This window comes from Athene cunicularia, assembly GCF_003259725.1.
Source record: "Athene cunicularia isolate RWA chromosome 4 unlocalized genomic scaffold, athCun1 chr4_part1, whole genome shotgun sequence".
Classification (NCBI taxonomy): Eukaryota; Metazoa; Chordata; class Aves; order Strigiformes; family Strigidae; genus Athene; species Athene cunicularia.
The window spans coordinates 28,913,592-28,935,692 of record NW_020799098.1 but is presented as its reverse complement, the minus strand read 5'-3'; the positions used below and the strand labels follow the sequence as shown (position 1 = coordinate 28,935,692).

The 22,101-nt window shown below is 41.7% G+C and overlaps 1 protein-coding gene across 4 annotated transcripts in view; it reads left to right on the top strand.

Moving 5' to 3' along the window:
* Positions 1-22,101, top strand: part of LNX1 (ligand of numb-protein X 1) — an 83,757-nt gene that overhangs the window by 50,020 nt on the left and 11,636 nt on the right. For 2 of the 4 annotated variants that reach the window (XM_026847336.1, XM_026847338.1), the window contains 4 exons: positions 4,803-4,958; positions 8,120-8,322; positions 11,827-12,198; positions 17,198-17,326. In XM_026847336.1, the coding sequence (XP_026703137.1) occupies positions 4,803-4,958; positions 8,120-8,322; positions 11,827-12,198; positions 17,198-17,326 (860 nt within the window). The remainder of the gene's footprint in view (positions 1-4,802; positions 4,959-8,119; positions 8,323-11,826; positions 12,199-17,197; positions 17,327-22,101) is intronic. The other 2 variants (XM_026847337.1, XM_026847339.1) reach the window with 1 other exon arrangement.

Sequence of the window (22,101 nt, the reverse complement as noted above, 5' to 3'; positions counted from 1 at the left end):
TGACGCATGTCAAGGATGAGGGGTCTGGCAGGCAGTAACACTTAACATTTGGCATTCTCAAAGCAATAAGCAAATGTTATTAATTGCTTTGGACTGTAATTATGAAGACAACGTTAACATTCGTGCATCAAGAGGAAGTGATGATAGAGTTGGAATCATCGTCTTAATAAGCTCAGTGAAGACCTTGATTATTCCTTTGCTTGATGCCTCAGCATCTCATGTCTCTTCCCAGATCAAACGTCCAGGGTAAGGGCTTTAAGACAACAAAACTTCCAACTTCCCTTTGCTCTGTATTTCAAGCTGTCATTGAAACCCACACAAAATAAGGACAAAAGGCTGCCGAATGATGTGTTTAGGCATCATTATTCTTGAACTGGTGAATTAGAGAACAGTGTTCAATATTTCTTCTGCTTTATTTGCTTATTCCTTCAGAAGAGTTTCACTACATTACTGTGTTCTTGGTACTTACTGTCCTAGTCCACATACTTGCTGATGTAACCAAAATAAAACCTGATAAAGGTTCAACATTATGAACCTTTTCCATAAAAATAATGTGAATCTTCTTGTCCTGGAAACTTCATTAACTTTACTGTCACAAATATTTTATTTTTCCCCAAGTAAAATTTTGCAAATAAGTTGTCTATGACTCTCTTTGAGCAGACAGATGTTTCTCATTCCTTAGCAACTGTTCCATCCATTATAAGCAAAAGCTTGCCCTTCTTCAGCTGGAGTGAAATTCTTCATGTCTCAAGTTCATATTTAAAAGAATCCTCTTCAGGATGGGGCATAGACATTTTTATGACTGCTTTCTACCTAGGCTTATAGTTTACATTAGTAATTGTTCCACTGAAAGCTTGGTTTCATGTCCAGAGTGTGTGGATGATCTGGATGCCAACACTATGTATCCAGTAACATAGTGTAGTCCAGATGTTAACAGAAGGAGGAGTGAAGATGACACTGGCTTTTACGTCTCCAGCAGAATGAAAAGCACTGTTGTGTCCTTTTTAAGGGACATATAATGAAGTGGCAGTCACTCCAGGGCCCCATTGACAGTGTCAAGATTGTCATTCTCTCTTTGACTCTGCCTGTGGTTTCATTCCTCTGCACCAAGCATGCCTGTAAACATCCAAATATATTCTACTGCACTGGAAAAACCAGGTAGGCAGGCAATTACCTAATGAGCAGTTACTCTTATGTATGAGATCAGAGAAGCTGGGTACCTAAATTACTGTATTAATTACATATGCAAAGAATGCATCTTGATTACACAGTTCTGGAATTTGGTCTTTAAAAAAATGCAGGCAAGTAACTTGCAGCAATGCAAATAGAACTTTAACAAAGATCTCTACTCAGTCCTTTGTAATAGGTGCTTTGTCTAATGGCATCTCAAAGGCTCTCTCTGTTTCTTCTTGTTGGAGGAGGAAATGAATATACTTCTCTCTGTAGCATTTATCATCATCCTGCCAGCTGGAGTCTTGTTTTCTTCTCCAGTTCTCTGTTTTATTTATTTTTTTAAATCCTCAGCTGTTCTGGAAGTCTGCAGTTGGACTCCTGGTTAGAGTTGCTGGTCAATCTTTAGGGATAGCTGCATTATCCCTGGGCTTACTGTGCCCTGTCCAGCCCAAACCCTTTGGAAAAAGGTAGCCCCACGTATCTGTCTCCCCATTGCCACTCCACTCTCCTGGGAATGGAGGTGCTCCTGTGGGTGGTGGTTCCTGGCCTTTGGAGGTCCCCACGCCTGGTGTGAAAGCTGCTGCTGCCTTGCCCCATGTTTCACAGGTTCATGTCCGGGACCACCTGAGAGCACACCTCAGCCATGCCGCATTGCTTCCAGAGACCAGTCAGCTACTCACCACCTCTCTGGTGGATCCTTTTCTCACCAGCCTTAGTCAGTTTGTGAGCAGAATAAAGCTGAGACTGTCCCAGCCTCACAGTGGGCACAGAGTGAGCTAACTCCTTGCTGATAACCTCTTCTTGATAAAGGAGCAGTCAGATCACCTGGCAAAGCTCAACATAAGTCCATCTGTCCTCAGTTTTCAGAATTCCTTCATCTTTGTATTTTGGTCAAAAGAGCTCTGAGAATGAAAACCATAGTGCATACCTATGTGTTGGCTCTCAGCATCATTATCACTGATGTCAAATTAACTATATGCCCACTACATAGTGTGTAGGTGCCTTTAATCTGAAGCTGATATGTCTGTTGCACCAATTCTCGGTTGTAATATGACTGTGAGGGTGCAAGACAAAATAATAATTCCTGATGTGGGAGTAAAAATATTAAAAAAAATACGATTCTGCCTGAAGCTGAATGCAGTACTGGTTTTAGAAAACTCCTTGGCCACCCAGGGACACAGAAAAATATGATGTATAACAGCAAATGTGTTTGTTATAATTACAGCAGAGAAACAGTTACAGTCTTATGCTGTCTTATACCTGGAGCTGGTAGCAGTCCTGCACTGTGGAAATTACTTCATTATTTCCTTTTACAACCTGCGGTTTGATTTGTTTAAACAATATCTTATGCACCTATTTTGGATTTAAATGGTGCAGGTTTTCTTTGTTCCCCTGTTTAAACTTTTTGTGACATTTTCAGCAGAGAACTGTTTATTGCCCAAACTGAAGAAAATGTTAAAGGTGAATGAAAGTCAAAACAGTGACAAGAAAACGTTTTGGGGAAGAAACATTAATATTTTCTCATTGTTAATAATTTGGTCACTTGTAAATAACTCGTGCAAAGAAGTATTTGTGTGTACTGCAGCACCCAACCTTGTGATACCTGCCTGAGAGTAATCACATTAGTAGCATTTACAGTACAAATAACTTCCCAGGTCTGAAGTAGAAGTTAGGAAAGTTTAAAAGAGACACTTTCATTCTGAGACATGAGGGAAGGTGACAGGGACATCCTTCCGGCACTGATGCATTTAAGATGTAGTATCTTCTGACTGGATCTGCTAGTGTAAATGACCTTGACAATCTACTTAAATGATAAAATATCTGAGCAAAGACTTCTCCAGCTTTGTTATGCTTATTTGTATCACTGTGTTCTTAGTCTAGCATCACACTGTTTAAATTCAGTCCCAAGAAAGACTATAGATAGAAATATTCTTTACTCAAACTGATGTACATATACAAGTCATAAAGCAGCTAATGCTTTTGGAGGAAAGAATTTGGGATGCAATTGCAAAAACCTCCATATAATTTTAAAGTAAGAGAGCAATGTTGCTGGTTTTCAAAAATATTCATCAGTTCTATTTTGCAGTCAAGTCATTGTAAAACAAGTTGAATTTATGACTGCTTGAGGATGTCAAATGTTGTTCAAAGTCAAACTCATTCTTCTTAGTCTCATGGTGTGTGCAGTTCTCCATCTGTTACTGCTTTGCAGCAGTCAAGACCAAGGCAGTCCTGGCGGGCACTGGCAGGACCACAGAACAGACTTTCCTGTTGTATGGGTGTGTCTCACTCCTACTGTTCAGTCTCAGCCCTGTTGTATTTTATGTATATACAGAAAATAGGTGTGTATATATATAATAAATACTTTAATGTTTGGGAAAGGTACATGAAGAAAAAAGTGAAACACAGATGGCTCCAGGTACCAACCGTTTCATGGCATTAGGGCTCTATGTGCAGGAAAGTGGCTTATCCAGCCCCAGGACAAGACAGCACAGCCCAGCATCTGTCTCAGGAAGGCTGCACCCCACAGGAATCCCACACTGTTTCTGTTTTCCCCAGATTTGATTCAGTTGCAGTTCTGATTTCCCAAAACAGCTGTTGGAAATCTTAACAGAGCTGGTTCAAATCACTCTGCTGTAGGACAATAAGTCGGGCAATTTCCAGAAGAAAGAGATTGACTCTGTAGCATTTCCTGCACTGCAGACGGATAAACTTTGCATCCCATAGATGAGATAGCCACAACTCTTTTGAGACACATTCAACTCTACAACAATTTCATTTTAGTTTTTTTGGGACTCCTTTGGTGAGAGGAATGTCCAGAAGCAAGAAGAAACAGTAGAATTCTCATTGCCTTCTACCTGCTCCCTACATCAGACCAGCATCCCTGGAGAATTAATGGAAGGCATTAAATCAAAATGATGGCAAACCACTGGGAGAATGAAATGCTAAATGAAAATCAGTTGTGGAGGAGGAGTTACAGAATGAAGCCCCACACTAGTGCAAGTGCATGTGACATTCACAGACTCAAGAATTTTCCAAGAATATGTGAAACAAACTTTGTTTAAATTCTAGTGACCAAGTGCTGGGAAGTATGAGTGTGCAGATAGCCTTATTTATGGGGGTGAGCTGGCACCTCACATCAGTCAGAGCTTCTGATCTAAATAAGGACTTGAAACCTGGGACACAAGTTTTGTTTGCAGTGACCTTTGATTAATCTAGACTCAAAAGTCATAGCAAACATCACATTGTGCTTTGTCACACTGGATACTGGGAAAGAAGGCAGAAGTTATCCTGATGGCAGCACTGTCAGAAGGAGCATGGTGCACACAAGTCAGACAAAACTTGAGAGCTGAAGGAACACTGCCATTAAGTATTATGAACTGTGTGGATAAAATGTTAAGCATACTTAAAATTTTGTATTACTGTGTCATGGCCACTATATTAATGAGTGCTCAGTGCCCTACACTGTACCAGACAAGAGGAGTTTACTGGTCTCTCCTTTGTTATTTGTTAGTGTAATAGCATGTGTGAAAATATCTATAAAATTGCACACTAATGTAAGGAAGATATTACTTGAGGAAAAAGCACACACAATCTTTCTGAATGCAGATGACATTTTATTATATTGACAGATTCAGAATGCTCCATACAACTCCCGGTGACAAAACCACAACAGTCTGTGGGAAAACCTGCAAGAATCACCAAAAACAAGACAGAAAGTTTACTTCTTTCTAGATTCAGCAGCTCTTCGATATTTAAGGACTGGAAATATAAAATGGTAAAGAAAGGTATGCAATACTCCTGGGTTTTCCTGCTCTGGAAAACCTGGTTGAAGAGAATAGAGAATTCTAAGTGTAAGGGTTGGAAAATGGGGTCTGTGCAAACTGATGCTCCAGCCTCACAACAAGCTGTGTATATATGAAAGGTACAAGCCCTCAACCCAGTTGGAGTCTTTTAAATTGGGTTGTCGAGGCCCCATTCATTGTACACAACCAAGTGCTAAAGCAGGGTCCAACTCTTCTGGGTATATTCTATACCTTAGAAAAATTCAAGTTGAAGACATTTCTTTCCAGACATGACATCATCCTGAAACAGGCATGGTAGAATTTGATCGAACTATACACAATGTATGCAGATTGTTTGGTGAAAAAGTGATTGTAAATTTTTATTCAAAAAAAAGATATGTATTTGTGTATTTTATACATGCTGGTTGTCAGATTATCAGTTTATCAAAATATGACGGTCTAGGTTGTCGGTAATAAAAACATCCATGTATACATCTGGGATGAAAACAAGAAGCAAGTCTTCAGTGAAGAGAACAGAAGTTAAGAGTCATGGAGTTATTTTGATTGATTGGTCCATCTGAGGAGAAGATGGTGCAATTTATTAATTATATTAGATAAAGAACAAATCAAATTAATACAGGCAGTGAGGCCGTACATCCTGCTAACTATGAAAAAAGAAACCTTAGTGAGCTGCAGACTGGCAAGATTCTCTTTGGAAGATATCTTTGAAAGATGTGTTTTGTGGTAGACTACACACTTCAGGAGGAAATTAGGTATTAAAAATTCCTCTAAAAGAATTTGCATAAAGTTATATTGAAAATCAGCCAAGTGCTACTGCAAGACTTAATAAACCAATTAAGACATTGTTCAAGATGCAAAGAAACTTATATAAGTTTATTATACCTTACATACAGATATATGTAAGTCTTATATAAGTGTAGAGACTTGTTCACTGCCATGTTGCTCTGATTTTGCTTTGGGATAATTACAGACTGAAATAACGGAGTTTCAATAGCTTGTTCAGTCCACAGTCTTCGATGGTCAAGAAATGTAACTGGGTAATTCCTTTAGAAAAGTTTTTGCAATGAGGTGTGGAAGAATGGGTGTTTGAGTCAAAAAGCAGATTGTTAGGACATGGGGTGAATCATCATGCAGCGGGAAATGGGAATAGTTCTGCTATAGGACTGTTTTGGTAGTCTGCAAAATAAACAGATATTTATTTATGCTATTTCCATGCAGAGAAGAGCTGGGCATCCAGATTATCATTTGCATCTTATAAACACACTGAAAGTGTAAAATGTGCATGCTTATTCTGATGCAGGGATCAGGCCTTTGGTGATTTTTGAGGAGTATTTGTATCATCTGACTTTAAGCACCTCACTGAGATGCCAGAGTTAATTGCCCCTTTTTTCTTACATAGCAGTGGAGAGAGTTTAGCACCTCCAGGGGTGATTTAGTGCTGAAGCTGTATTGCTTCCTTTGTGTGTCTGTGTACTTTAAAGGAAGCCAGAGCAAGCAGATCACCAAATTAGACATTTGGCTTAGAGGCCTGAATTTAGATGGAGTGAATCCACCCTTCAGGCTAGAGAGAAGGGAACAAGTTACAGGCTGGGCAAATAATGTTCAAAAAATAGAAGAGTATGGGGAAAATAAAGAGCCTTCTATTCCTGAGACATTGAAGTTGTTTGCAAAACTGAAGCAAACCCATATTAGCACAGAAACTGTTATTACAAGAATATAAACTAAGTGAATACTTGGATATTAGGTGAATGAAGGCTGTATAGTTATCTAGGTAGACTTATATTGCCTGTCAACTCTGTGTAAAACCACAAAGTCGAAGTCCCTGCTACCGGTAGGTGCTTTTTACAGACGTCGAGGAAGACAGCTTCCCGCCCTGAAGAGCATATGATCAAAGAAGTGGTAAGGGATGCAACATGGTGTTTTTAAGTATTTTTTTTTTCCTATTCTTTCTTTCCCCTTGCTCTCTCCCAAAAGGTTCTGGTGCTTTACTGGTTTCTTACCTGCTAATTCTGTAGTGAAAAATATTGACTCTGTCTCAGATACTGCTCTGTTCATTTTCATTTAACACTTTACCACTATTCAGTCACTGTACTTTCATTTCTAAAATAGGTTATATTGAAACAATATTAACAGATAATTTTTCAACTTACGGGTTTTTTCTATAAGCACTGGATTGGACCCACACACAAAAACTCCAAAAGATTTCTCTCACTTATGGGGGATTCTGAATAACTGAAGGCTGATACACCTGTGCTAGAAAACTCACTAGTGCTTTTACTCCCACTTTGCTCATTGTTGAATGTGCGTTATAATTTTGAATTGACCTAGAAGGAAAGAAAGTATTAGTGACATGTTGTGAAAGCAAACACGTCAGTTGAAAAGTAGGGTTTGGAAGAAATTACTCTTATCCATTATAAATGCAAAAAGGACCTTTGCCTACCCTTAGTCACTCTTTCCCACACCCAGATTGCCAGGACCAGCAGAGGTCTTTCCTTCCATGTTTTAATACAAACAGTTATTCCTACTTCCTAGAGCTCAAGCAGTGATGAAAAGAGAGGGGTCTGGTAGGGAAACTATGGTGTACTTTGGGTTGCCCGAGAAATCTTGCCTTTCTGTTAGATAAACCTCTTCCTTGAATGTCACAAGCCAAACACTCAGTCCTCAGCTATGGCACCAAAAATGGAGGAAAACATGGCAGCCCAGGAGGCTACCAGTGAGACAGCATGTGCAGCCTCCCGCGGCATGGATGGATGTTTGTTGAGGTGTCCATGCCCATCTACTCCAGGGCCACCAAGGAACCGTGACCTGGTTCAGAGGGGTCTCCGGTGGCTAAAAATGTATTTTATTCCCTTAAAATACTAGTACGTGTAACTGTTTTTAAGCACATTTAAACTGTCTAGATTACATCAAAAGTTGTGCTTTGGGGGGAATAAAGGAAGTTTGAATGTGTTAATTAAAAAAAAATAAATCCCTTCAGGTCCACTCAGCAAGTATATATATCCTTTCCTCCCCACTTAGTATAAATCATATTCATGCATAAAACCTGTTTTGGATAATTGGCAGGTACTTGAAGTTGTGCAGTGCATGTTTTAACAAAGCAAAACTGTGATGTCAAATAAATACCTTAAAATGTGCATTTCCAGGTTTTCCCAGGTTGTATCACCTGATTCCAGATGGGGAAATTACCTGCATTAAGATCAACCGTACTGATCCCCATGAAAACCTGGCCATTAGGATTGTGGGAGGCAGTGAGACTCCTTTGGTTCACATTATTATACAGCATATTTATCGAGATGGAGTAATTGCCAGAGATGGAAGATTGCTGCCTGGAGACATGATACTAAAGGTACAGTGCTGTACAGGAGGTGCAAGATAAAAGTATCCTAACAAAGAATAAGATAATGTAAGTCAATCATGAGATGAGATTTGCAATGTCGCCTGTATGGGTAGAATAATTCATGCAGAAAGATGTTCAGTTCCTCTTCATGCTGTGATGATTTCATTCATTTCACAGATTTGTTTATTTTTCCTGTTACTACCAGGCCTCTCTGTTTTCTACCCAAACATGATAGATCTGAAATGTAATGTAGCACAATAGCCTATTGGCATTTCTGACTCAGTGGTGAAAAAGTCTTTTTCTGAAAGCAGAGGCTGGGCTTTTTGCCCAGTTTGTTTCTATTGAACTCTGGGCTTAAATCTCTGTTAGTGAGGCTTCCATTGCCTTACATCCCACTTATGGCAGGATAGGTGATAGGGGCCTGATCAGGGTTAAGTTATTTTAGCATCTAGCTCCTCTGTACAATCTGTTCAGCACCGCAGAGTATGAGACACTGCCCTCTCTATTTTGTGAGTGTTGCTCTACCAGCAGCCACAGGTGAAATCTTTAAGAACAAATTTGAACAATGCTCAGGCATTAGCTGTTGGCTGCTACTTCTGCTCCTGTTTCTTTAGAAATGTGTAACAGATGAAGAAGAATTAGGCCACATGGTTGAAGATCATGTATGTTGTGAGCAGGAGCTTCAGCAATAGCTCTTAAACATGAACTGCACTCTCATCTGCCCCAGAGACTTGGAGTTCTGCAAGGATGCTAAATGATATTAAAGCTTCAATCCTTAGAAGAAAAGAGTGATGACAGAAAACACTAGTTCCTTTCCTTGCTTTGATGGTGTGTAGTTGGAGTGCACAGGTATATTAATGTTGCAAGCCAAAGACACAGCTGCAGCTCATGCAAGTATACTCCAAGGAGCTTAAATTATCTAGCTCAAATATTGGTGTCAGTGTGGCCAGAGATGGCAAAGAGTTCAGCATAGGTTTTCCGAATTACAGCTAAACATTTGAGCAGGCTGTTTTGTTGTAGAGAGATATTGACAGGCTGGAGCCATGGGCTGAGCCCAACTGGAGGAGTTTCCATGAGGCCAAATGCCAGGGGCTGCCCTTGGGCCACAACAACCCCCAGCAGCGCTACAGGCTTGGGGAGGAGTGGCTGGAGAGCTGCCAGTCAGAGAGGGACCTGGGGGTGCTGATTGACAGCCGGCTGAACAGGAGCCAGCAGTGTGCCCAGGGGGCCAAGAAGGCCAATGGCATCCTGGCTTGTGTCAGCAATAGCGTGGCCAGCAGGGACAGGGAAGGGATCTGACCCCTGTACTCGGCACTGGTGAGGCCGCCCCTCGATTCCTGTGTTCAGTTTTGGGCCCCTCACTACAAAAAGGACATTGAATGACTCGAGCGTGTCCAGAGAAGGGCAACGGAGCTGGTGCAGGGTCTGGAGCACAGGTCGTACGGGGAGCGGCTGAGGGAACTGGGGGTGTTTAGTCTGGAGAAGAGGAGGCTGAGGGGAGACCTCATCGCCCTCTACAGCTGCCTGAAAGGAGGGTGCAGAGAGCTGGGGATGAGTCTCTTTAACCAAGTAACAAGTGATAGGACAAGAGGGAATGGCCTCAAGTTGCACCAGGGAAGGTTTAGACTGGATATTAGGCAGCATTTCTTTACAGAAGGGGTTGTTAGGGGTTGGAATGGGCTGCCCAGGGAGGTGGTGGAGTCCCCATCCCTGGAGGTGTTTAAGAGTCAGATCGACATAGCACTGAGGGATCTGGTGTAGTTGGGAACTGTCAGTGTTAGGTTAATGGCTGGACTGGATGATCTTCAAGGTCTTTTACAACCTTGGTGATTCTGTGATTCTGTTCACTGTAGGCCATGTTGCCAAGGATAGACTGGTGCTGTTACCCAGAATAACCAGTATGGCATTAGCTGGGATAAGGCTATAGCAGCTGGAAGTGGGGTGGAGCGCAAGGTCTGCCATGCATATCTCAGGGTCATCTTCCAGGTGGGACTCTGGATGCCTGCTCTGGCATGCCTGGCTGGTAGGATTAGTGAAGAGTTCTCCCAGCCCTGTTAACTACTTCTACTGCACATTCAATGTAATTATTAAGGATACTTCAAAATAATTTTAAATTCAGAGCACCACCTGTAAGCCACCATGCTTTTCTAGATTTTGCTGACCCCAGTGGTAGATGAGGACACTTGAGGCATGCCAGGCTCGTGACATGCTTTCTGCTTCATGTCTGAGAGACTGTAGCCAAAGGGATTTCTCAGGATCATGATGCGGGCATACTTTGCTCTGGCATTTTGTCCTAGTGCCAGCATGGAGCAGCAGAGTTAATGGCACAACTGAGAGAAAACTGTTCCTTCAGGGCACTTCCAAACTGCGGTGGGAAGCTGTGATTGCAGCATGGATGGGCCTGGCTCAGCTCTCCCTGGTCATGACTGACTGCCCGGGGATGTATCAGGGATTCTCAGTGATTTCAGTCCCATGCTGGTGCAGCTCATGCCATTCGTGGTATCCAAGCTGCCAACTTAAAATTAGTTGAGCTGTATCTCTAGGGGTGTGGTGCCCCATCAGATCACAGTGGGGACCAGCCTGTTGTGACCACACAGGCAGTCTTCAGAATCAAACATCAGTCGAATGCTTTTGTCCATGCTGGGGAACATTTCTGTGCAGTTTGGAGACATTTCTTAATATTTAAATGGTTCAACCTGTGAGATGTAAAACTACATGGAAATAACTTGTCTGATTCAGGTTTTCCAGCCAGCAATGAATTACAACCTTTCAACTGGTTTTCATTTAACAGTGATAAAGTGCAATGCCTAGTCACTCTTACACACACAGATATGACAGGATTGCCTGGAAACTCCTTTTTTTTTTTTCTCTTTCTTTTCCCCAGCCAAATTAAAGAAGTGGCAGTTATGCAGTTTTACGACCATCTGAGCTAAATCTTACCTGGAAAACACTGAGAAACATAAAAAGCCTGATTATAGTATATCAGCATAATTTCTAGTAAATATCCAGGGCATTTAAACTTCTACTTGAGGCTCTTTTCTTCATTTTAATTAGAGATTAATTAGTGGGAAACTTTTTTTTTACTGTACCTAGAAAGCTGAGAGATAAGAAGAGAAACAGCGGGAAAGTAGTGGGAGTGAAAGGAAAGCCTTGCAAGGTGATTTGAAATCAGAAGCTAGTGGAATAAAACTGAGATATATGAGAAGATACTGGAGCTTGGGAAAAAGCAAAAGAGCAATAATAAAGCTGAAAAATAACATATACGTCTGCTGGAGACTATCAGGGAGAAAGGGGGGGCGGGGGGGGCAGGGAAAGCAGAAAGTGTCTCTACAGTGCATCCTTTCCTTGGGGGGAAGACTGTTCTGCACTGCAAACTTGGCCTCCTGCATAACACAATTTGAAATAGTACACGTCACTTTGTATGAAGATGTTTGTGTAAATAGATCTGCCATCTCCAGTGCTGATTCAGATTAGACAGTCTTTCTGCTGTTGATCTATGCTTCTCTCTCCCAGGTAAATGGCATGGACATCAAACATGTGCCTCACAACTATGCCCTGTCAGTCCTGAAGCAACCCTGCCATGTGCTCCGACTGACAGTCCTCCGAGAGCAGAGGTACCGATGCCGAAACAGCGGACTTTTCCTTGATGCTCACTGCAGTAGGGATGACAGTTTTCATGTTGTGCTAAACAAAAGCAGTCCAGATGAGCAACTGGGAATAAAGCTGGTCCGCAAAGCTGATGAACCAGGGGTATTTATCTTCAACTTGCTGGAAGGTGGCGTGGCTGCTCGTGATGGACAACTTCAAGAGAATGACCGGGTGTTGGCCATCAATGGGCACGACCATCGGTATGGCAGCCCAGAGAGTGCAGCCCAGCTGATACAGGTTTGTCACCACCACTTTGACCCTGTTTTCTGAACTTTGCAAAAAACAGGCAATGTATTTTCACTCTCCATTACAAAGCAGGGGCCAAACTTAATTTGTGTTTATTTTGGGGAGGGAAGTAGATGTGCCAAGTTCAGCTGGGAATTTACACCTCTAAAAGCTTCTTAGTTTTGCTGTGAGTACAAGGGTGGAGTATGGGCATAGACTGTCACAGTGATACCTGCTACCACTAGGCTTTGGAATATACAGATCAATGTAAACATCCATATACTCTGTGCACCACCAAAGAGTGATGTCATTTGTCAAAAGGCAGGCCAGCCTGCACCCTGGAAGCACTGGGTCCATCTGGGTCCTGATTCTGCCAGCTCAGAAGGAGCTACAGTGCTCCCTGGTGCAGCCCCAGAGGAAACCAGAGCAGCCTAAGGCAATGGACTGCACGTTTCAGGATGAACAACATCCTTCCAGACTCAGTGATTTCCCATGGGTGTGTTTTACAACTGAAGGTACTTGTAGATATTTCTTACCTAAATCCAGCATATGGAAATCCAGATGTTTTGGAAAAAAAGTATCTGTAGCTGTAGTTTTTAAAAATCTTTATTTAGACTCGTGTGGAGAACTAAGGGGGTGCCTCTGCAATGCACTAAACAGTCTTACCACGAAACAGTCAGAAAAGAAACAACTGTGCCTTTCTCAGCTACAACCTCACGTCAGTTTCTGCCTAATTTCCACTCCAGAAAAATTTTCATTTGTTCTCTTTCTTTACAGCCTACGTTTTTAGAAAATGTCAATGTAAAAAAATGAAGTCAAGAATCTTTTGTTGCTTTTATTTCATATTTATAGCAGTTATTGTACTTGTGCAATTTTACATTTCATTTGGAGGCATACAGAGTGTTCACATACTGAAGAATTCCATGTGCTTCAACAAAAAGATGTCAAATCAGGCTGGCAGCTTCCCCTTTCCAACAGGTATAATCAGGGTAACATGAGTCGAACTGAAAGAAGCATTTGAATCCAGACGTTTTATGGAAAAGAGTCCTCCTTTAGATAGGTTCACAGTTAGCTGTAGCCAACTTTTATTGAGAAGTTTATAGCATAGGTAAAGAAAACGACATCCCCTTACATAATGCCAGTTGCTGAAATTCTAGTTCAGCATCTTTCTGGATTACTTTACGTAGCTCACTAACTGGGAGCAGAAGGCGGTGGCAGGAGGAGGCTTAAATTCTCTGAGGGGAACAAGCCTGGAATGAAAACCTTCCTAAAAAATTGGTATTCTTGGAACAGTTCTTTATGGCTACAAAACAAGGCAACAGTGCTTCATAAGCAAAAAACACATGCAGCCTAGAGATGGAATGGAAAAAATGACTAATGAGACCATTCACACACAAGTGTTTAAAAATGCAACTAAAGCTCTTATTGGGTTCCAAAGAGTGGATGTTATTTATAATAATGCTTGAAATGCACACCAGTCCCTGGGAATTTAAACAACATGCCCATCAAAGAGGAGACTCAGGTTTCCAAATAGCCGGGATTACGTTGCATTGATGTGAGCTCTGTGAATCACATTTGTCTAATGCAGAATTCCCAGAACCTGTGTCTTTTTTGTCATGTTTTTTCATCAATTATCATTTGCCTTTCCTGTTTCCATGTTCTGCCAGAGAAAAGCCATTATACTGAGGCCGCAAGTGTTTTGCATTTGCTTCTTACACGAAGGGATGTTTCACTGTGTCCTCTGATTTCTTAACAGTATCCTGCCTGTGGAGACCTCATGTGTGTCACTCACAGTACACTGAGGTCTTCAAATTAATGGTGATGTAAGCTTCAAATACACCTTCGGTGTCTTTAAAAGCAGGACTAACATTTGCTAAAAGGTAGTGGTGGCTTGTTAGGCCAAGTACAGCTGAGAGGACATCAGATTTCTGTGGAATCTGTTTCATTTTGACTTCTAAATAATGAAAAATTGAGACTAATCTGATTCTTCAGACCTGTAGCAATTATACATTAGCATATGTGAAGCAGTTGTTAATCAGTAGATTAGGTGTCTGGCTGTTTATAAGCTCAGTCACAAGAACTGAAATGAAGAAAACACATAAGTGCTAATTAGGAACGTGCACACATTGTAACACTTGGGAGTCTGCTGCTTCCCATTTTCCGTGTCATCTTTAGTCATGGCCTTGTGTCAGATGTGGCACTTTTAATCTAAATAACGTGACATTCCACATCTGTTTTCCATGGGAGTGACAAGAAAAGGAACAAGGTAACAGATCAGTGTGTACTCGTGTGAGGACATCAAGCTGAGCTGCATGGGTTGCACCAGAATTTACTGCCCCCAGATGTTTGCCCCCCTCTCCTCCTTTTTCCCCTGCCATTGGAAGCAGCTGTGACAGGCACACGACCCCCTCTCCATCACGACAAGCACCACCAGCAGAAAGCAGGTCATGGTGTGGAGTTCATTCATGCTCCATCATCCCTGCCAGAGATGGGGCAGCTTCAGCCGAGAGCAAAACTGTCACCTTTTTTTAAGACAGGATTGCCTACTAGATGCTCAGAAGTTGCCATCGTGTCTCTGCCTCCCTGCTTGATTTGTTTTGGCTGTAACACAAATTTTAATTCTAGTAGATTGTTTCAGCTATTACTTACATTCAGTCTCAAAGCTAAACTAATTTCTTTAATTCTTTCTTCAGCATAAAAAACAGATAAGGAATTGTGGGAAAAACAAGTGGTAAGAGGGAGAGAGGGATCAGAATGAAGCAGTACTTAATATTCTGATCGGTAGAAATGTTAATGGCTTTTTATATGGAAGTACATAAATACAAAAGCTGGTCTTGTTGTTTGGATAACTTTTTAAAACACTCCACACTTCTGAGAAATTACTCAGCTTGACTGATATGAAGACAAATGTGATATTGCAGTAGACACTCTTGTTGAACTTTTGCTAGTCATTCTACAAGAATTAATCACATTTACAACCTTCCTCTAAATAACCAACTTTGAGACTAACCATGTGGCAGCAGATGAATTTTAAAAAGAAGTTGCATAAGTTGTTTGTTTTAGCAAAAACTGGATTTTCATGGGTCCGTATGTCCTTAGGAGGTTTAGTTTTGTATTGTTCAGTTCCATCTCTATCATATTACAAACTAGGGACGAGGTTGGTTTCCTTTCTCCTGAGAGATAGCATTCTACTTTTGGTTACCAGCTGAGTTCCAGAGTCCAGGAATTAATATTCCATAAAAAAAGACCTGTTAAAAGTACCTAGAAAGTTATTTTGAAATATGTGTTTGTGTACCAAATGACATATTACAAATCTGTGGATGTTTGAGTTGCTGTGAAAAAACTAACATCCTCCAAGATATTGGGAAAGTAATAAAGAAATGCACATTTTTACTGAAGTATCACCTTCCTTGAAAATAGCACAACCTGAGCATGCAGATTTCAGACTTGAAGCTGGAGGTTTAGGAGAACTAGGTTGCTTTTTTTTTTTAATCTACGGTGGCATTTTTCAAAAGCATTTTTTAACTCTCAGCTACTACTGTTGAATCCAGCTCCAGAAAAGACAAACCAAACTATAAAAACAGAAATCCCAGGGGCCTCCTCTGGCTTCTGTTAATTGTCTGTGGGAGATTTGATTTCAATAGCGCAACTGGATCTGGGTTTGGTTTCCAGCTGCTTGTTCAACGCCAGCTTTCCCTGGAGCTTCTCCCCAGTGAGCAGGGCACATCAGTGTGCCAGCAAGCGAGGCTGGAGGTCCAGTGCCCCCGGGGCTGTGGTACCAACATGCGTCGCTACTACAGCTCCAGGGGGATCAGACCTCCAGACGTGCTGCAGGGAGGGCTGCACATTAGATACTGAGCAGTTCCTTGGTAATAACCTGCAAGCAAGCAGGCAGGAGTCCCTCTAGCCCTTAAGAGCTCCTCCTTGCCTGCTACAGCATCAGGGTCTTTAGCCTGGAGAGCAGGAGATTAGAGGATTAATTTTTTCTGTCTTCCAAGTATGCTTCTATAGCATTGAGGCTATTCCTACAGTTCAGTATGTTGGTTTGTCCTTATAGCAGACGTCTATGATTTACCTAGCTAAACCCTACCCCCTCTCAGCTCCATCTTTGCATCGCTCTTGTCTTGAACAGATTCATATGAGTCTTACTGAGGGAAAAATAAAGCCATTTGCTTCTTGCAAAAGAGTGCTGATTAAATAAGACAGAAAAAATTCACCTGTACACAGATTTAATAGTACTAATATCAGGCACACACAAACCACCTTAAAAATAATGAACTAATATAACCCAGTAGAAGCTTCGTAGCATTTCTCAGGCACATAAGTAATATGACTACATTGTGAAAAAAAGCCCAGAAGCATTTTGATCTTATTTTAGGTTAATTGTTTTTGCAATTCCTGTTCCTAGAGTGAGAATTTGGGCTAGTCTGCCATCCTAAACTCCATTACTCTGTGTGCTTGCTTGTGTCTTCCCTCTATGTGCTCTAATGCAATAGGACTTCTCAAAATGGCTGCACATCCCTTTCTTTAAGCTGTCTTACTTCTGTCATGCTCGTTGCATGCAGGTGGACTCAGTTACATCATTTTTTCTCCACTTTTACCAGCTAAAGTTTGATCCCATTCCTCGTTATGGGGTTAATTGCATCTTTTTCAGAGTTCCTGTCTGGCAGCAGCAGCCCTGGTTGTCTGAAGTGGTGTATGCAGGCATGTGTAAGAGCTGATCAGCACGCACTGTGGTGGATCACTGCTTCCAGCCAAATTTGGGGCAGATAAGAAGGGTTTCTCAGAGTTAAAACCAAATTTTCAAGAGATGTATTAAGTAGCTGGCAATAAATTTTTATGGACTTTATTGAACTGAACTGATGAAACTGCTTTCTGTCATTGCAACTATGTTAGTGGGAAATCCAAGCCATGTTTAAAGGGGACACACATATTGTGAATCTTCTGGGGCTGAAGCACAGGGCTTTATTGTGCTGGGGTGATGGGATTCACACTGTACCTCCTCCCACAGGCCAGCGAGAAGCAGGTTCACTTCATCGTGTCGCGGCAGACCAGGCAGCAGGCCCCCGACATCTTACAGGAGACTGGCTGGAGTGGCAGCCCCCATCACTGTCCTGCCAAGAGAAACAACCCTGGCAAGGTGAGGGCGTGAGTACTTGTGCAGTTTCTCTGCTGTCCATGGGACAGGGGACTGGGAGGGTGGCTAGTATGTTAGTGTCTCGGGCTGCTATCTCTGATTTCTGTCACCAGAAGAAGCATGTCTTATTTTGCAATGGAAACATAAAATCTATACTCCTCATTATTTATACATTGTTTGTGCCCTGAGTCTGTCTGGAGTAAGGAGGGAATGATAAGACAAAAAGCAGTGGTGGGGCAGGGGGCTGATGTGCACACAGCATCCTGGCCATGGGTGCAGACCCTGTCAGTGGTATGAGCCAGCACAGGGCAATGCGCTCCGACAGAAGTGAGAGACTTATCTGAAGTTTCTCCATCTGGAGTAAACTATTCAGGCAAAAAACTTTCATACACTTGCCTGAGAGATTCGTACAAGCTGCTTGAATATTATGGTAATTATTAGTCTGTTGATCATTTTTTGAAATACCCATGCTCTGACCCAGCTGGCAGTTCAGTGGCAGACGGTGGCTGTGGTCTCCATGGCCACTGTGAGCATTCTGCCTTTCTGTGGAGCTTTGGACCCAAAATGTGTTGGTTCTGCTCTGGCAGCAACTGACACTTGCACAGGATGGGGGTTGTGAGGGCCAGCAATATGCAGCATGGCCAGACGTGACCCAGGGTCACCCAGCACAGAGCAACCATCTCAACCACATACGGCTCTGGTTACCAAACTGTCCCTCCAGCTGCTCCTCTGTGCCCAGTTACATCATCTGTTTAGTGTATTTAGACTTGCAATATGCTCTCTGCATAAGGCAGAGAGACTCTCATGGTCAAATATATGAGGTTTTAAAGCAGAAACCAGTGCAGCAAGAGCTTTGAAAATACGTTTTCTGAGCTTACTCAATGTTATTCTTTACACTATAGACTGAAGAAAGTACATCCTTGCAGGAGCTGAATCTGTTTATTTCAGTAAATTCATAGTCAGGTGCCTGGCTGATTTATGATGATCGCTCTGAGTGTCACCACTTATGCAAACCCTTGTGAACTGGTCCCCTGACCACTCATGCCAGGAGTGCATCAAGAAGGTGGACAGGCAGGGCTGGCTTAAATCCATCCTGCCTGATGGGCAGCCAGATGTGTCCTTAAAGGGGCTTTTGGACTGAACCAGCTGTCAGATGGGGTGCGCATCTGTCAGCCAGGAAATAAGCCTAGCTCTGCATTTTACAAATGCTTAAAGATACCCTTTTTTTTCAGTTGGGTTTTTTTTTTGTTTGTTTTTTTAAAAAACAACATTATTCAGTGTTTTTATGTGTAAAAAAATATACTAGCGTCTACCTGTTTTTAGTTTTCATTTTCCACAAAGTCACAACCACATCGCACCTTGATAGGTGCGACTGCATCAGCAGGAGTTAAACCAGAGAGCAAAGTCAATGCTTGATAGCTACTACCCAGTAGCAAATATTACCCAACCAATCATGCATCTGCAAGGCATTACTTCCTAATGAAGTAATGATTTCCTTAGGGAGATATGTGTAGGACAGCAATTAGCTTGTGTTGCTACTGTAGGATTTCTACTGAAGCTCTGAGCACCTGCTAGCTCTACCATGTTAATCTGATTAAATGATACCTCATGGGATTATTTGGGAATGTGTCTTGTCTTCCATAAACTGTCCTAGATCCTCATTTTCTCTTTTTGTGCAGAGAGGTGTTAGATAGGGATTCTTGGCTAATCCAACATTATTTTGGGTAGCTGTGAGATTGAAGGGCCAGTGTTGACCTTGCAGCAGTCCTTTAAAGACTAATGAATTGCCTTTTGTTGGATATGTCATGGCTTTTAGGGAGATTTCCAGTTTGCCTCAAGAGATGGGTGCTACATAAGCAAGTGGGTGGGCTTGCTGCAGTGGGCTTCTGTCCAGTGCCACCTTTAGGCAATTTTCAGGGAAGATGACAGCCAAGAAAAGAAAATTCTGAACTTTTCCTAGCTCACTTTAGCTTTGTGTGTGTGTAGTTAAGGGCTTATATTGGAGAAAATGCTCTGGCAATAGATGAGATCAGTACAGCTGGTGGACACAACGAGCTTCAGGCACTGTGGGCTTTTGGTCTGATACAATCATTACTGGAGTGCTATTTGCCCTTTTATAGGGTGAGTGTGTCAGTTCGAATTTCTCATGCTTTTTTGCTGAAGGTTTAACTGAACATAATTTGCAATTCAAGATCTTTATACTCTAGGCTTTAGCAGACTTGAAATGTTTGTTTTTAAATAGACATCAGTGCAGGAGTAATGCTTGCAAGCCTGGGGCCTGTACAGTGTCCTAACACAGTGCATGATCCTTCTCAAAACCAAGGCAATGCTTGTTGGATGGACTTTACTGCCAAGGGAGTTTCCTGTGTGTGTATATGGTTTGATGAATGTGCTACCTGCTGCCATCAGTGGGTTTGCTTTATTATGTACAATTGATAGAGAGATCACTAACTGACTTGAATTCTGACTAATTTTAAGGCATTTTTTTGTCCCCTGAGCTTACTGTAGGAAGTGGTATTAGCAGGTCAGGAATGCTTTCTTTGAGGGAAGCAGCTCTTGCTCTAGAGCATGCATGTAAATGTGGGCTGCTCTCAAGCCTTGGCTGTATTCAGCACCAAAAATAAACTCTAGCTTCCAGCAACCATCTTGCTCTTACAATGGCTCAGGAATCACTTTTGGTGAAGCTGTTGTCCTCATGACAGCCTGCCTCCATCTGTAAAGTGCGAGGAGGCAGCTCTCTTTCAGGTCAATGCCAATGGCAATCAGCCATGGAGAACAAGGAGGAGAGTCTGTAGTGACCACGTCCTTCTCTGGTGGCAGAGATGCTGAGTGTATGGTGTGCCGGGCGATTGGTCCTGCACTGGCTCTCACTAAGCTGTTTTCCTGTGTACATAGATAGGGGAGGCACAGCTCAAAATGTTCTGGCGGCTGCCTGGATTCAGAAAAGAGAAGATGTCAGAAACACTTTCTTGTGCAGCTGAGGTTGTTAAGCCAGGCTGTAATGCATAAACAGGACAGATTTGATTTCTTTGAAGTCAGTGGGAGCTTTGCCATTACTTAAATAGCACTTGTTTTTAATTGGAACTATTTTCTTACTCCTTTCTAACAAATTGTCTAGTACTTAAAAGAAATCTTTCACTCTGTTGCTTGAGCAGGCAATGTTTTTTGACCATATGAGCAGGTTAACCTTCAGGTGAAGTACATTTTCCAAACAGACACAGCTACATCTTTTGCCTGCAAGACACGTGTCATGGCTTTGATGTTGTGATAATCTGCTGTAAATATTTATTTTCCAGTAAATATACAGAAAAGAAAAAAAAAATTTAAAAAGAGGAGATGAACTGTTATGTTTTCTTCTTCTGACCTCTGAGGTCACTTCAGAACGACAGAGAAGGACAATTGTTTAGAAGAGAATGCATTGAAATGCAGTCACTGATAAACATTGCCTTTCGACTGGTTTACTCAGTATCAGTTGTACCTCCAAGAAATCTCTGCATGTGTTTACTAAAAAAGGCTTTATTTTCCTTTCATCACTGCCTTCGTCTCAGCCAAGTCACCCCAATTCCTTTCTATCTGCAACCATGTAAAAAATGACATGTGAAAGAGTAGCTTCAAAGGAAATATAGTCCTACATGGTTGAGCCTACAAGTACCAGTACTTTTATGATTCTGCATTGAAAGGTAACAGGACAAATTGTTACCAAGCACTGCTTTAAAATCAGCTTCTCTCTGTGCCGATTCCTCAAAAATAGAACATTAGCCAATTTACCAGCTAGTGTTTTTGGTGCCTGAGACATGATGGACACTGCATAAGTAACAGGATTGCTTTGAACAGTTGGAGCTGCAAGTCTAACTTCAATTTCATGTTTTGCTACAAAATTCAGACTGCATTTTGTGAAAATTAGCGATTCCCCCATCTCACATGCTTCAGGAAGTGGTGGAAAGTGATTCCTTCCCAGGGTAAAAAGGACAACATTTTTGCACAAACATGGATGAAACATTAAGTTCAGTTTGCACAAAGATAGAACTACTACGTTTAAAACATTTACACCTCAAAGACAAAGGTGAGGGTTAAAATTATCTGGACAAGAACATTTATATTTCTTTTTTTAAAGGGAATGTTGTAAATCCTTCAGAAATTTTTAGGTTCATTTGCAGTCCGTAAGCCCAATTACTTTGTCATGGTGCCTGTGTTCTGAGTGGATCAGATGTCATATGTCCAAACAGCTATATCAATTTGGTTCTTGTCCCAGCTACTAAGAGAAGATCTGTTCCCATAAGCTCTCTGCCTTTTCATTCCTGGAGCTCTGTGGCAGCCGTTGTTCTGCTCAAGCATCTAGACATCCTCTGCTAAATTGCTAAAGGTTTCTGGATTTTGTCGTCAATGTTACATCACTGAAATACTGAATTGGAGTCAGTTCCACTAAACATACCTTTTGAAAACCCAAACCCCAAAGATATAGACCACCCTACTCACATAAAAACATCTTGGCACTGTCTTCCTTCATTCATCGTTGTCACTGTGGGAGCATCCATGGACTCACTCGCTTCATTTTCTGTGTTGTCTGTCTAGGAATCAAGGTGGAATGTCTTTGTGGAATCTTGAATTTCTAAGAAGAGGTTAATGTGGCTTTAAATTAGTTTTAGAGATCGTTTTTGCGTATTATAAATGTGAGGTCACACTTGTGAATAAGAAGTTTGGGGGTTTTTTAATATATATTTCTAATGAATTTAGCAGCATGCTATTATATTTATATATAAGCCTGGAATGGATGGTGC